The 17245-nt window shown below is 36.9% G+C and overlaps 1 protein-coding gene across 1 annotated transcript in view; it reads right to left on the reverse strand.

The window, feature by feature from the left end:
• Positions 1-9893, reverse strand: part of LOC311225165 (uncharacterized protein) — a gene marked incomplete at both ends in the record, with an annotated part of 51160 nt that extends 41267 nt beyond the window's left edge. The window contains 2 exons of the mRNA XM_084310370.1: positions 9474-9563; positions 9732-9893. Coding sequence (XP_084166496.1) covers positions 9474-9563; positions 9732-9893 — 252 coding nt within the window. The remainder of the gene's footprint in view (positions 1-9473; positions 9564-9731) is intronic.
• Between the last annotated feature and the right edge of the window lie 7352 nt (positions 9894-17245).

Below are 17245 nucleotides of genomic sequence, written 5' to 3' on the forward strand. Positions count from 1 at the left end.
ATTTTATATTGGTTAATGTAATTCACAATATATTTCAAAATACATTTCTAATGACTCTGCACCCCAGTGCCCCTCCCTGCCTACCCACAAACAATTTACACATGAAACTATACAGTGACAATGGAAATACCAGCGCCAATGGCCTAGTCATACGTAATAAGCATTTGTATAGCAAGTGAGATACAGTGGCCACATCCACCTCATGATAGATTTGCAATTGGAAAAGTCAATATGATGAGACTGAAGTACCCTATAAACATGTACATAGCAGGGAACAATTAGGGTACTGAATAGGGGTAGTTAGTGTGCCCAATACAGTAGCATTATTCATGCTGAATACCTCTGATAGGTATCCCATCTTCAATATACTGTATTCTGCTATATGACCATAGAACCCATGCCTTTTTTTCCTTTTTTTTTTTTTTTTTTTACTTATCATGTTGAATCAGTATAGTGAGTTATTTCGTTCTTGTTTCTCATGCGGTGAAGCTACTTTCGATACAAGCTGGCTGAAAATTCTGGCAACGTTTTATTCTTCCTTTATTGAAAGTATTCTAACCTTTTCATTTGTATGTTGGTTCACATCCCTATGTCAAAGAGACAAGGACAGACTGCAAGGTGTTGTCAACCTTAGCTCAAAAATGACCGGCAAAACACAAACAGCGCTCAAGTGCTCAAGAAAGCACATAAGATAATTAGTGACTGACTCCACACATGTCCTTCTTGTGTGTTTTGACGTTCTGCCATCAGGAAAACGCTTTAGACAGCCTGCCTGTAAAACAAACATAAGGAAGTTTGGTTTTGTTCCAGAGGCCATTCGACTGGTGAATGGCCACAGTGCAAGGAATGGTCAGTTCACTAATATGCACCTTTTGACCCCACTTTTTTGTACGGACCGAATTTATTTATTAGAGTTGACAGCTCAGCTATATAAGGATCCTGTTCTAACAGTGTCATGTTTCTTGTGCTTTCAAGATTTATGAAACATTTATTTGATCAAATGTTGACGTGATTACCAAAATTATTTAAATCCTCTCTCTCTTACAACATACTGGGTTATCACTTAACCCAATTTGTTTATTTAAATATTGAAAATGAATTTGCCATATTTCAGGTTCCAAATCAAACATAATCCTCAGTGGGACTTTTAATTGTGTGTCTTTAGGAATGTATTGATTTGATTTATTCCATGGTATTTGTTAAACATTGAGTATCAGAATATAAATGAAACCAAAGAGACTAGTGGTCAAGTTTAATGTGGGAAACAAGAATCAACATTGTATTATTGACCATCAGTTAGCTGGTGATTGAAACTGTGATTCTTGTATTAAGCCACCAGATTACAAAAACATTTGTCAGGTCAGGATATTGTTTTACCGATGTGATTTCAAGATTTGCTAAACATAAAATGTTGACATGATGTATTTTATATTGGTTAATGTAATTCACAATATATTTCAAAATACATTTCTAATGACTCTGCACCCCAGTGCCCCTCCCTGCCTACCCACAAACAATTTACACATGAAACTATACAGTGACAATGGAAATACCAGCGCCAATGGCCTAGTCATACGTAATAAGCATTTGTATAGCAAGTGAGATACAGTGGCCACATCCACCTCATGATAGATTTGCAATTGAAAAGTCAATATGATGAGACTGAAGTACCCTATAAACATGTACATAGCAGGGAACAATTAGGGTACTGAATAGGGGTAGTTAGTGGCCCAATACAGTAGCATTATTCATGCTGAATACCTCTGATAGGTATCCCATCTTCAATGTACTGTATTCTGCTATATGACCATAGAACCCATGCCTTATTTTTTATTTTTTTACTTATCATGTTGAATCAGTATAGTGAGTTATTTCGTTCTTGTTTCTCATGCAGTGAAGCTACTTTCGATACAAGCTGGCTGAAAATTCTGGCAACGTTTTATTCTTCCTTTATTGAAAGTATTCTAACCTTTTCATTTGTATGTTGGTTCACATCCCTCTGTCAAAGAGACAAGGACAGACTGCAAGGTGTTGTCAACCTTAGCTCAAAAAAATTATCGGCAAAACACAAACAGTGCTCAAGTGCTCAAGAAAGCACATAAGATAATTAGTGACTGACTCCACACATGTCCTTCTTGTGTGTTTTGACGTTCTGCCATAAGGAAAGCGCTTTAGACAGCCTGCCTGTAAAACAAACATAAGGAAGTTTGGTTTTGTTCCAGAGGCCATTCGACTGGTGAATGGCCACAGTGCAAGGAATGGTCAGTTCACTAATATGCACCTTTTGACCCCACTTTTTTTGTACGGACCGAATTTATTTATTAGAGTTGACAGCTCAGCTATATAAGGATCCTGTTCTAACAGTGTCATGTTTCTTGTGCTTTCAAGATGTATGAAACATTTATTTGATCAAATGTTGACGTGATTACCAAAATTATTTAAATCCTCTCTCTCTTACAACATACTGGGTTATCACTTAACCCAATTTGTTTATTTAAATATTGAAAATAGAATGAATTTGCCATATTTCAGGTTCCAAATCAAACATAATCCTCAGTGGAACTTTTAATTATGTGTCTTTAGGAATGTATTGATTTGATTTATTCCATGGTATTTGTTAAACATTGAGTATCAGAATAAAAATGAAACCAAAGAGACCAGTGGTCAAGTTTAACATGGGAAACAAGAATCAACATTGTATTATTGACCATCAGTTAGCTGGTGATTGAAACTGTGATTCTTGTATTAAGCCACCAGATTACAAAAACATTTGTCAGGTCAGGATATTGTTTTACCGATGTGATTTCAAGATTTGCTAAATATAAAATGTTGACATGATGTATTTTATATTGGTTAATGTAATTCACAATATATTTCAAAATACATTTCTAATGACTCTGCACCCCAGTGCCCCTCCCTGCCTACCCACAAACAATTTACACATGAAACTATACAGTGACAATGGAAATACCAGCGCCAATGGCCTAGTCATACGTAATAAGCATTTGTATAGCAAGTGAGATACAGTGGCCACATCCACCTCATGATAGATTTGCAATTGAAAAGTCAATATGATGAGACTGAAGTACCCTATAAACATGTACATAGCAGGGAACAATTAGGGTACTGAATAGGGGTAGTTAGTGTGCCCAATACAGTAGCATTATTCATGCTGAATACCTCTGATAGGTATCCCATCTTCAATATACTGTATTCTGCTATATGACCATAGAACCCATGCCTTTTTTTCATTTTTTTTTTTTTTTTACTTATCATGTTGAATCAGTATAGTGAGTTATTTCGTTCTTGTTTCTCATGCGGTGAAGCTACTTTCGATACAAGCTGGCTGAAAATTCTGGCAACGTTTTATTCTTCCTTTATTGAAAGTATTCTAACCTTTTCATTTGTATGTTGGTTCACATCCCTATGTCAAAGAGACAAGGACAGACTGCAAGGTGTTGTCAACCTTAGCTCAAAAATGACCGGCAAAACACAAACAGCGCTCAAGTGCTCAAGAAAGCACATAAGATAATTAGTGACTGACTCCACACATGTCCTTCTTGTGTGTTTTGACGTTCTGCCATCAGGAAAACGCTTTAGACAGCCTGCCTGTAAAACAAACATAAGGAAGTTTGGTTTTGTTCCAGAGGCCATTCGACTGGTGAATGGCCACAGTGCAAGGAATGGTCAGTTCACTAATATGCACCTTTTGACCCCACTTTTTTGTACGGACCGAATTTATTTATTAGAGTTGACAGCTCAGCTATATAAGGATCCTGTTCTAACAGTGTCATGTTTCTTGTGCTTTCAAGATTTATGAAACATTTATTTGATCAAATGTTGACGTGATTACCAAAATTATTTAAATCCTCTCTCTCTTACAACATACTGGGTTATCACTTAACCCAATTTGTTTATTTAAATATTGAAAATGAATTTGCCATATTTCAGGTTCCAAATCAAACATAATCCTCAGTGGGACTTTTAATTATGTGTCTTTAGGAATGTATTGATTTGATTTATTCCATGGTATTTGTTAAACATTGAGTATCAGAATATAAATGAAACCAAAGAGACTAGTGGTCAAGTTTAATGTGGGAAACAAGAATCAACATTGTATTATTGACCATCAGTTAGCTGGTGATTGAAACTGTGATTCTTGTATTAAGCCACCAGATTACAAAAACATTTGTCAGGTCAGGATATTGTTTTACCGATGTGATTTCAAGATTTGCTAAACATAAAATGTTGACATGATGTATTTTATATTGGTTAATGTAATTCACAATATATTTCAAAATACATTTCTAATGACTCTGCACCCCAGTGCCCCTCCCTGCCTACCCACAAACAATTTACACATGAAACTATACAGTGACAATGGAAATACCAGCGCCAATGGCCTAGTCATACGTAATAAGCATTTGTATAGCAAGTGAGATACAGTGGCCACATCCACCTCATGATAGATTTGCAATTGAAAAGTCAATATGATGAGACTGAAGTACCCTATAAACATGTACATAGCAGGGAACAATTAGGGTACTGAATAGGGGTAGTTAGTGGCCCAATACAGTAGCATTATTCATGCTGAATACCTCTGATAGGTATCCCATCTTCAATGTACTGTATTCTGCTATATGACCATAGAACCCATGCCTTATTTTTTATTTTTTTACTTATCATGTTGAATCAGTATAGTGAGTTATTTCGTTCTTGTTTCTCATGCAGTGAAGCTACTTTCGATACAAGCTGGCTGAAAATTCTGGCAACGTTTTATTCTTCCTTTATTGAAAGTATTCTAACCTTTTCATTTGTATGTTGGTTCACATCCCTCTGTCAAAGAGACAAGGACAGACTGCAAGGTGTTGTCAACCTTAGCTCAAAAAAATTATCGGCAAAACACAAACAGTGCTCAAGTGCTCAAGAAAGCACATAAGATAATTAGTGACTGACTCCACACATGTCCTTCTTGTGTGTTTTGACGTTCTGCCATAAGGAAAGCGCTTTAGACAGCCTGCCTGTAAAACAAACATAAGGAAGTTTGGTTTTGTTCCAGAGGCCATTCGACTGGTGAATGGCCACAGTGCAAGGAATGGTCAGTTCACTAATATGCACCTTTTGACCCCACTTTTTTTGTACGGACCGAATTTATTTATTAGAGTTGACAGCTCAGCTATATAAGGATCCTGTTCTAACAGTGTCATGTTTCTTGTGCTTTCAAGATTTATGAAACATTTATTTGATCAAATGTTGACGTGATTACCAAAATGATTTAAATCCTCTCTCTCTTACAACATACTGGGTTATCACTTAACCCAATTTGTTTATTTAAATATTGAAAATAGAATGAATTTGCCATATTTCAGGTTCCAAATCAAACATAATCCTCAGTGGGACTTTTAATTATGTGTCTTTAGGAATGTATTGATTTGATTTATTCCATGGTATTTGTTAAACATTGAGTATCAGAATAAAAATGAAACCAAAGAGACCAGTGGTCAAGTTTAACATGGGAAACAAGAATCAACATTGTATTATTGACCATCAGTTAGCTGGTGATTGAAACTGTGATTCTTGTATTAAGCCACCAGATTACAAAAACATTTGTCAGGTCAGGATATTGTTTTACCGATGTGATTTCAAGATTTGCTAAACATAAAATGTTGACATGATGTATTTTATATTGGTTAATGTAATTCACAATATATTTCAAAATACATTTCTAATGACTCTGCACCCCAGTGCCCCTCCCTGCCTACCCACAAACAATTTACACATGAAACTATACAGTGACAATGGAAATACCAGCGCCAATGGCCTAGTCATACGTAATAAGCATTTGTATAGCAAGTGAGATACAGTGGCCACATCCACCTCATGATAGATTTGCAATTGAAAAGTCAATATGATGAGACTGAAGTACCCTATAAACATGTACATAGCAGGGAACAATTAGGGTACTGAATAGGGGTAGTTAGTGGCCCAATACAGTAGCATTATTCATGCTGAATACCTCTGATAGGTATCCCATCTTCAATGTACTGTATTCTGCTATATGACCATAGAACCCATGCCTTCTTTTTTACTTATCATGTTGAATCAGTATAGTGAGTTATTTCGTTCTTGTTTCTCATGCAGTGAAGCTACTTTCGATACAAGCTGGCTGAAAATTCTGGCAATGTTTTATTCTTCCTTTATTTAAAGTATTCTAACCTTTTCATTTGTATGTTGGTTCACATCCCTCTGTCAAAGAGACAAGGACAGACTGCAAGGTGTTGTCAACCTTAGCTCAAAAAAATTATCGGCAAAACACAAACAGCGCTCAAGTGCTCAAGAAAGCACATAAGATAATTAGTGACTGACTCCACATATGTCCTTCTTGTGTGTTTTGACGTTCTGCCATAAGGAAAGCGCTTTAGACAGCCTGCCTGTAAAACAAACATAAGGAAGTTTGGTTTTGTTCCAGAGGCCATTCGACTGGTGAATGGCCACAGTGCAAGGAATGGTCAGTTCACTAATATGCACCTTTTGACCCCACTTTTTTTGTACGGACCGAATTTATTTATTAGAGTTGACAGCTCAGCTATATAAGGATCCTGTTCTAACAGTGTCATGTTTCTTGTGCTTTCAAGATTTATGAAACATTTATTTGATCAAATGTTGACGTGATTACCAAAATTATTTAAATCCTCTCTCTCTTACAACATACTGGGTTATCACTTAACCCAATTAGTTTATTTAAATATTGAAAATAGAATGAATTTGCCATATTTCAGGTTCCAAATCAAACATAATCCTCAGTGGGACTTTTAATTGTGTGTCTTTAGGAATGTATTGATTTGATTTATTCCATGGTATTTGTTAAACATTGAGTATCAGAATAAAAATGAAACCAAAGAGACCAGTGGTCAAGTTTAACATGGGAAACAAGAATCAACATTGTATTATTGACCATCAGTTAGCTGGTGATTGAAACTGTGATTCTTGTATTAAGCCACCAGATTACAAAAACATTTGTCAGGTCAGGATATTGTTTTACCGATGTGATTTCAAGATTTGCTAAACATAAAATGTTGACATGATGTATTTTATATTGGTTAATGTAATTCACAATATATTTCAAAATACATTTCTAATGACTCTGCACCCCAGTGCTCAAGAAAGCACATAAGATAATTAGTGACTGACTCCACACATGTCCTTCTTGTGTGTTTTGACGTTCTGCCATCAGGAAAGCGCTTTAGACAGCCTGCCTGTAAAACAAACATAAGGAAGTTTGGTTTTGTTCCAGAGGCCATTCGACTGGTGAATGGCCACAGTGCAAGGAATGGTCAGTTCACTAATATGCACCTTTTGACCCCACTTTTTTTGTACGGACCGAATTTATTTATTAGACTTGACAGCTCAGCTATATAAGGATCCTGTTCTAACAGTGTCATGTTTCTTGTGCTTTAATAGTGTCATGTATGTCTCTTGTTCTGTCTTGTATGTGTATAAGTGCAGCTGTTTGCCGTATTCATGCCTTAAATTGTCCCTTGCAGGACTAATAACGTTTTTTTTATTTAATTGAAACACATGGTGATATTTCCTCTTCCAATCATCTTGGAAGTCAACTATTCGGCTACACTTTGTACAATCACTATGCATAACTGTGATATCTCCACCTGCATATATTTGAGTTTAATTTGTACATATTTTACTTCAAATATAGCAATCTTCTCTCTCTTACAACATACTAGGTAAGCTAATCAGAGGCAAATTGAAGTTCAATGTTAAGCTATTGCCCATCAGAGGTATTTGGGTAGCTATTCAGTGAGAACAATACTACCACCAGTTCAGCCTCTGCACACCTGCGTGTACAGTATTCAGAGACATTAAACCATCTGTAGGATGCTCCAGTCTGCTCCCATTGATGTTTTCCAAAAGTAAATGGGTATTTATTATTATTTAATACAATTGCAAATCAATTAGGAAGAGTGTATCCCACTGCTATACAAATGTTTATTACATTATGCCTGGGCCATTGGCTCTGGTATGTCATCAGTGTTGTTGTGGTTTATTTGTAAATTGTTCTGTGGGTAGACAGATAACCCGGTAGATTAAGTTTGGGCAGCACTGAGTTAGAGGAAGGAAAGTTCAAGTTCAAGTTCTTTATTTGTCAAATACACAACAATGGAGGGGCATTGCAACAGTGCACAATTAAGAAACAACAATGAATACAAGAATGGTAACAAGAAGTAGTAGTAGTAAGATGAGTAAAATGAGGTAAGGCTAAATCAAAAATAAAATATTCACAGAAAGCAGGGTGTGTGTGTGTGTGTGTATGTTTTTTTTTTATGCAGTATTTCTGTTCAAGAGTTTTTTTAATATGGTTATCTCCTGTTCTTGTCCTTGTTCAGGAGTCTTGTGGCTTGTGGGAAAAAACGGTCCCTGAACCGGCTTGTTCTTGTGCGGATGCTCCGGTTTCTCCACGAGAGAAAAAAATGAAAAAATCATATTTATGTATGGATCAAGTACATACAAACATCTCTTGGTTGTTAAACAATGTAAAAATGGCCAAGATAAAATTAAATACTTCATCTACAAACATAATACTGTTCAGCCAATATTGATGTACCGTAATTAGGTTTGCAGATTTTATTTTTAAATGCATAGGTTTATACAATATGCAGAAGTAGGTTGAATTTCTGTCCAATATGAATGCGCTGTTGAGTATATATATTTATTTTTTCTACATAATTTTAGGGGTTGACACCTGTATGAATTGGTCACAGTGGTAGCACTTCTCTCCTGTATGAATAAGCTGGTGTTTCTTTAAGCTGCCAGACAGATTGAAGCTCTTCCCACACTGGTCACAGGGATAGTGCTTCTCCCCTGTATGAATGTTCTGGTGTCTCTTTAAGTTACTAAAGTCTCTGAAGCTCTTCCCACACTGGTCACAGGGATAGGGCTTCTCTCCTGTATGGATGTTCTGGTGACTCTTTAAGTTCTTAAAGTGTCTGAAGCTCTTCCCACACTGGTCACAAGGATAGTCCTTCTCCCCTGTATGAATGTTCTGGTGTCTGTTTAAGCTGCAATACTCATTGAAACTCTTCCCATCCTGGTCACAGTGGTAGTGCTTCTCCCCTGTATGAATGTTCTGGTGTCTCGTTAAGTGACTCAAATATCTGAGAAGTCAAATGTACTGAAGCTCTTCCCACACTGGTCACAGGCTTCTCTCCTGTATGAATATCCTGGTGTGTCTTTAAGCTGCCAGATCGATTGAAGCTCTTCCCACACTGGTCACAGGGATAGGGCTTCTCTCCTGTATGGATGTTTGTGTCTCTTTAAGTTACTAAAGTGTCTGAAGCTCTTTCCACACTGGTCACAGGCTTCTCTCCTGTATGAATTTTCTGGTGACTCTTTAAGGTGCTAGAGTGATTGAAGCTCTTCCCACACTGGTCACAGGGATAGAGCTTCTCTCCTGTATGGATGTTCTGGTGTCTCTTTAAGTTACTCAAATGTCTGAAGCTTTTTCCACATTGATCACAGTGGTAGGGCTTCTCTCCTGTATGAATACGCTGGTGACTCTTTAAGGTGCCAGACTGATTGAAGCTCTTCCCACACTGGTCACAGGGATAGTGCTTCTCTCCTGTATGGATGTTCTGGTGTATCTTTAAGGTGCCAAACTGATTGAAGCTCTCCCCACACTTGTCACAGGGATAGGGCTTCTCTCCTGTATGAATACGCTGGTGCCTCTTTAAGCTGCCAGACTGATTGAAGCTCTCCCCACACTGGTCACATTGGTAGGGCTTCTGTCCTGTATGAATACGCTGGTGTATATGAAGAGTAGACTTTTTGACAAAGCTCTTTCCACATTGGTCACAGCAGTGAGGCCTTGACTCAGCCATTATCTGTTGTTGGGGAACACTTGTATCTGGAATAGAGAGAAGCACAATGAACATGTCAGATTGTGTTTTGGTTGAATTTGTAGTTTAAAAAATTTGATTTAAGGTAAAATCTGTAATTCCGTATTGCACTTTGTTTATATATTTTGTTTTGTTTTGTGGGTGGGTGGGTTGTAGTTGTAGTTTAGTAACTAATTATAGTGTGATGTTCTCCAGACCTCTCTTGGCAGAGCCTGGTGTGTGGCCAGCAATAGCACCACCTTCCTTATCCCCACTCAATTACAAACCACACATCAGAGCAACTGATTGGCAGTGCAGTATCAAGCAGGGCTTGAAAGTGAATCTGCTCCATGGATGGGTATTAAAAACTAGTCAGCATTAGCTAAAATACTGTGCACAACAAAATGGTCACTTATCTGCAATATGTCATTGTGTTCGTAACTGTACAAATATACCTTTAAATATACTGAAGAGAAATAAACAACAGAGATTAAAATTATTAGAGGGCATATTTAGACAGGAAATAAGCAGGACAAAAGAGAGGCTCTGAAACGGAAACAATCAAATAAATAATTGTACTTACTGATGTTGTGGTATCAAAAGTCTGCTATATGTTATCATAAGCAAGTTCTGATCCAGATGGTTTTAGTATAAAGTCTTGTTCCAGTAGAGAATGTGTTCTGCCACACAGAGAGGTTCAAGTCAAACAGCAGACTATCCAGTGTTTTTGGTTGAATGAGTACTTCAGTCTGGAAAACAGCCCTGTTCTTATACAACAGAGCCAATAGTAGAGCAGTTAGCTTCTTTGAACTGATTGGTCAATCAGAATAGACACCCCATCCATCAAACACAAGGTGATAAAACCTCTTATAATCATCTTGGAAGACAACTATTATGCTACACTTTGTACAATCAATAATGTATGTGTGCAGTATTTTCACCTGTATATATTTTTGTTTTATTTGTACTTGTTGTACTTTCATTATTTTAATTTTCTCTACAAGGTACTGGATGATCATAATTTAAATCCTTAAATAATGACATCTTTCAGGTTCCAAATCAAAGATTTTAAATATAAGTGTCTTTAGGAAATGTATTGATTTGATGTATTCCATGGTTTTTGATAAACATTGAGTCTGACATTACTTACATTACTGACCATCCAGTTGGCTGGTGACTGAAATTGTGAATCTTGGATTATGGCATCAGATTACAAAAAATTAATTTATCAGAGCAAGATATTGTCGAACAGGGAGGCATCTTGGTTGCAGATTTATTTTCATGATTTATGAAACATGTATTTCATCAAATGTTGACCTGATGTATTTGATATTTGATATTGATCAATTAACAGGTCCTGAAAAATAAACTTCAGACAGCTCAAAACAAATTAATGAGAGTAGTCCTTAAACTACCTCCACGCACTCACCTAGGGCCAACTTTCTTTAGGCAACTAAACTGGCTTCCGGTCAATAAAAGGGTAATTCACATCAAATTAGGTCTCACACACAAGATAGTTCAAAATACAGGTCCGAAATATCTATCTAATTATTTTAATCGATTCCGTGACAATCATTCATACTCCACTAGAAGGAGCAGTACGGATTTTATTCTGCCAAAATTTAACTCCCTAATGGGCACAAATACATTTTTATATTCTGCAGCACTGGAGTGGAACAAGCTTCCAGTGGCCCTGAAAAACATCGAAGAGGGGGGACGTTTTAGACGTGCCACAAAGAAATGGCTAGCCAGTGAAGTATAGAATAGCCATAGGAAGGAGAGGGTAGGAAGTGTTTTTTTTTTGTATGGGGTTGCTATTATGTTTTATTCTGTTTTTTATTATGATGATCTATGTTTTATTATGATGCTCTATGTTTTATTATGATGCTCTATGTTTTATTATGATGCTCTATGTTTTATTATGATGCTCTGTTTTAGTATGTTTTATTGTGATGCTCTATGTTTTATGATGTCTGTCCATGTCCAAAATCAGGGACCATGATGGAAATAAGTGCTTGCACTTTCTCATGTTTTTATCCCTTGGATGCTGTCTTTTACTCCACAATAAAAATCAATCAATCATCAATCAATCAATCAATGTTGGATCAGCATTCCGAGGCCTACCGAACACAGAAATAAATTGTTTCCCATTTAACATATAATGTGGCTATGTTCCATTTCAACCCAATGCTGACCAATGGGAAATATTAACATTTATTTTTATTAAATAAAATAAGCACCGATACCCACATTGGCTTTTCAAATGCATTGATTTTTAATTTACTTCCACTTCCATTCAAGTTACAATCATAGAATCACCTGTAAGTCTTGATACTGCTGTATTGCAAACTATTCATTGTACAAATAAACTCTTACATATACATATTATATTGAAGACAAATAAACAACAGACATTCAGGCACGTTTAGACTGGTATTCTTGGAAACACAGAAAATAAGAGAGGCTCTGCAATGCCATGAAAACAATCTAATAAATGATTGTACTTACAGCTGTTGTGTTGTCCACAGTCTGATCTCTGTTTCCAGAAGCACGTTTTGATCCAGATGGATGGATTTTAGTAGAAAGTCTTGGTCCAGTAGACAATGTGTTCTGCCACAGAGAAGTGTTCAAGTCAACCAGCTGACTATCCAGTCTTTATGGTTGAATGAGTACTTCAGTCTGGATAACAACCCTGTTCTTATACAAGAGAGACAATAGTTGAGCATTTAGCCGCTTGGAACTGATTCACCAATCAGACTCTTCCTCCAGACACTTCCTCCATCAAACTGTTATTTCCTCTCTGATCATCTTGGAAGACATCACTTTGTACAATCACTATGTATCTGTGCAGTATCTGCACTTGCATATACAGTATATATTTTTAATTGTACCTATTGTACTTTAATTATTTAAATCATGTCTCTCTTGCAACATACTGTGTTATCACTTAACCCAATTTTTTAATATTGAAAATAGAATGAATTTGCCATATTTCAGGTTCCAAATCAGACATAATCCTCAGTCGTACTTTTAATTGTGTGTCTTTAGGAATGTATTGATTTGATTTATTCCATGGTATTTGTTAAGCATTGAGTCTCAGAATGAAAATGAAACCAACGAGACTAGTGCTCAAGTTTAATGTTGGAAACAAGAATCAACATTGTATTATTGACAGTTAGCTGGTGACTGAAACTGTGATTCTTGTATTAAGCCACCAGATTACAAAAACATTTTTCAGGTCTGGATATTGTTTTACAGATGGGATTTCAAGATTTGCAAAACATATAATGTTGACATGATGTATTTTATATTGGTTAATGTATTTCACAATATATTTCAAACTAAATTTCTAATGACTCTGCACCCCAGTGCCCCTCCCTGCCTACCCCCAAACAATTTACACATGAAACTATACAGTGACAATGGAAATACCAGAGCCAATGTCCCAGTCATATACGTAATAATCATTTGTATAGCAAGTGAGATACAGTGGCCACATCCACCTGATGATGTTTGCAATTGAAAAGTCAATAATGATGAGACTGAAGTACCCTATAAACATGTGCATAGCAGGGAACAATTAGGGTACTGAATGGGGGTAGTTAGTGTGACCAATACTGTAGCATTATTCATGGTGAATACCTCTGATAGGTAAACAATCTTCAATGTCCTGTATTCTGCTATATATCCATAGAACCCACACCTTATTTATTACTTATCAATGATTATGTTGGATCGGTATAGTGAGTTATTTCGTTCTTGTTTCTCATGTCAATGCGGTGAAGCTACTTTTGTTACAAGATGACTGAAGACAACTGAAATATATTCTACTTTGTACCCAAAGTCTATTTCTGTGAGCTTAAGTCAGCCTGTACAGACAGGAACTTGACCCCATTGAATTGACATATAGTTGTTTGGCTAACTAGCCAGAGCTAGAATGAGAAACTAGGATTTGTGCCAAGAAAGGACTCTACTCTGGTGTTTCTCCAGACCTCTCTTGGCAGAGCCTGAGGTGTGGCCAGACAATAACAACCTCTTCAACTCCCATTCAATTCTAAAATACTGGGCAGTTGCCTGCAATATGTCATTGTGGTAGTATCTTTCATTGTACAAATAAACTCTTACATAAACATATTATATTGAAGACAAATAAACAACAGACATTCAGGCACGTTTAGACTGGTATCCCTGTTTGTTATCCCTTACATTGTCCCTATTGTGTTTCATTCCCCTTTCATTTAATAAATACCCATTTACTTTTGGAAAACATCTCCATTATATCTTCCTGCCGGGACCCGTGCTAAAAGCACCTACTGGATGGGTTGATGTTCACAGCAACCCGGTCCAGCTACCATACAGGGTAACTTCATACGTCTATAAAACATATACATCATTATACACAATATTTATAGACCTTTGTATGTGACACTTGTGACAGTGACATCCAGGCAAAGATCAAGCAGCTCAGGGTGTGTCCTGTTCTTTCCGTCTTCCTTGTGAATATACTCACTGAGCATCACATGGAATCAATCAGACCATGAATAACCTTGTTAGGACGGTCTGGGTTGGCAGGTTGGCCGGTTTGTCTGGCCTTTTTGACGCCTAGTGGTCAAAGGGTTGCTCGGTCATTCCTCGATACTGACAGTCCCCGAATACTGCCAACGTGGCCCTGAGCAAGACGCCTAATCCCCCATTTACTGTATACTGTATGTCTAACAATCTGCTCCATGTACGGATATTGAAAGTAGGTTACCTTTGACTGAATAGTGTGATACAACACAAATGTGTCATTGTGGTTGAACCTTTTCTAGTAAGAAGCGCAATTTCATAATCGCTTTTTGTGATAGGACACTCCCATTACCATGCCCCCTTTTAGGCATGAACACACACCACACACACACACTTCACCTCCATGCCACATTTGAGTCTCCTAGGGCGAAACCTGGACCAACTAATCAAAAGAGTGACCTATATAGGTGTTGGTCACAGCTAAAGATAAACCACAGACTGTATACAGATATACATGTTAAGCATTGGATAGAGACATGTTGAATATGTAGCCTGTGACTTTTAAATTGCAAATCAATTAGGTGGAGTTTATCCCGCTAAACAAATGTGTGTTACGTTATATCCGGGCCATTGGCTCTGGTATGTCATCAGTGTTGTTGTGTTTTATTTGTGGGTAGACAGATAGCCAGGTAGATTAAGGCTGGGTCCCAATTCTCCCCTTGGCCCTACGGCTTGGCCCTACGGCTTGGAGTGCCCTTGATGGGAGTCACCCTTCAGAGCGGAGCCACAAGGGGTGAATTGCACTACGAAATGGGACAGCACTAAGCACTCAGTTGCCGACAGTGTAATGACGCAACACACCCACACGCTGACTGTATACATTACTTACAGGCAGCTTACATCAGAAGGACCATGAAGCTTGCTCTGCATACCATGTACATTATAACAAATGTCTTCAGTGTTTATGCTTGTATATAAAAAGATTTTTGGTATCAAACTCATTTTCTGTTGTTATTTTGTAGCACAAGTTTAATCAAATGTTAGTCCGGTTCTTTATATTCATACAGTATGTCAGTCAAATATCAAATGAATGGGTGAGACTATAATAAAGCATATAAAGCATGGTATTGCATGGTACTACATGGCAGTATAGCGTACTACATGATACAGCAGAATATGACCATGGTAGTACAGGGTACAACATGGTATTGCAGGTTAATACTGCAGTGTATTACATGGTACTGGTAGTGGTAGTACATATTAACTTTTTACTTCTAGGTTCTCTTGATATAAATTCTAGTAATTCACATGTATATGTAAAGAGAATACAAATCCACTGGCAAATATTAACAATTGTAGAAAATACATTTTAATAAATTAATTTACCCCCCCCCCCCCAATACAGTACCCAGACTATTGTTCTGGCATTTTGTCAACCATGCGTTGAAACAGGGCCAAGAAGCGATCTGTTTTCCTCCCCCTCAAATGTATATACTCTCTTTTAGAAGCTCTGTCTCTTAAACAGTACTGTACATTTGTATATCTTGTATGTCATAAATATCTGGATGTAACAGTACTGTTTATCTGTATGTCATAAATGTTATGATGAATTGAAAATGGGGGACCCTGATGTAAACAAGACGAAAGTCTTTCTCTGGTCTGCATCCCAATTGTGTGTATTGAGCCGTACTGTATTGTACCCATTCTGCAATCTGTTAATAAAATTGCCAATCAATCAATCCGCTTCGCCAGTAATCATATAACTAGGGTTGTAGGATAACTACAAATTTGCAATTTTTAATTGGTTTGTCATGACAAACCAATTACATAATCCAACATATATGTAAGAAATATGCTAAACCTAGCCGTAGGGCCAAGCCATAGCGCAAAGGGGATAATTGGGACGCAGCATATGTTTGAGCAGCACCGAGTTAGAGGAAGGGAAGTTCAAGTTCTTTATTTGTCAAATACACAACAATACAGGGGCATTGCAACAGTGCACAATTAAGAAACAACAATGAATACAAGAATGGTAACATAAGTAGTAGTAGTAAGATCAAATATAAAATGAGGTACGGTAAAGTAAAATATTAAATATTTACAGTGTATGTGCATATTAAGGTAAAGTGCAGTCTTCAGTCAGCTTGTATCGAAAGTAGCTTGAGCACATTGACATGAGAAGCAAGAATGAAATAACTCACTATACTGATTAAACATCATCATTGATAAGTAAGAAATAAGGCATGGATTCTATGGAGATATAGCAGAATAGAGGACATTAAAGATGGGATACCTATCAGAGGTATTCAGCATGAATAATGCTACTGTATTGGTCACACTAACTACCCCCATTCAGCCTTAGTACCTTAATTGTTCCCTGCTATGTCGATGTTTAAAGGGTACTTCAGTCTCATCATATTGGTGGCTATACAAATCCTTATTACGTTATGCCCGGGCCATTGGCTCTGGTATGTCATCAGTGTTGTTGTGTTTTATTTGTAAATTGTTCCGTGGGTAGACAGATAGCCAGGTAGATTAAGTTTGGGCAGTACTGAGTTAGAGGAAGGGAAGTTCAAGTTCTTTATTTGTCAAGTTCAAGTTTCAATAGTAATAATAATAGTTGTCATACAGAAGTACAGAATACTTTTATACAAAATACTTCTTACTGTTACGCTCCAGAGACTGTGCTAGACAAGATAAGTATGAAATAAAAAGTATAGCATGTAAAATAGAAGTAAAAATAGAGGTCACAGTGTTCAGTAGACATATGTACAATGTTCGATCCAGAATAGAAGTAACTGAGTTACCATACAATATACAATATACTATGCAATGTACTAATATAC

Source organism: Notolepis coatsorum, assembly GCF_963971535.1.
Source record: "Notolepis coatsorum genome assembly, chromosome: 3".
In the NCBI taxonomy this organism is placed as follows: Eukaryota; Metazoa; Chordata; class Actinopteri; order Aulopiformes; family Paralepididae; genus Notolepis; species Notolepis coatsorum.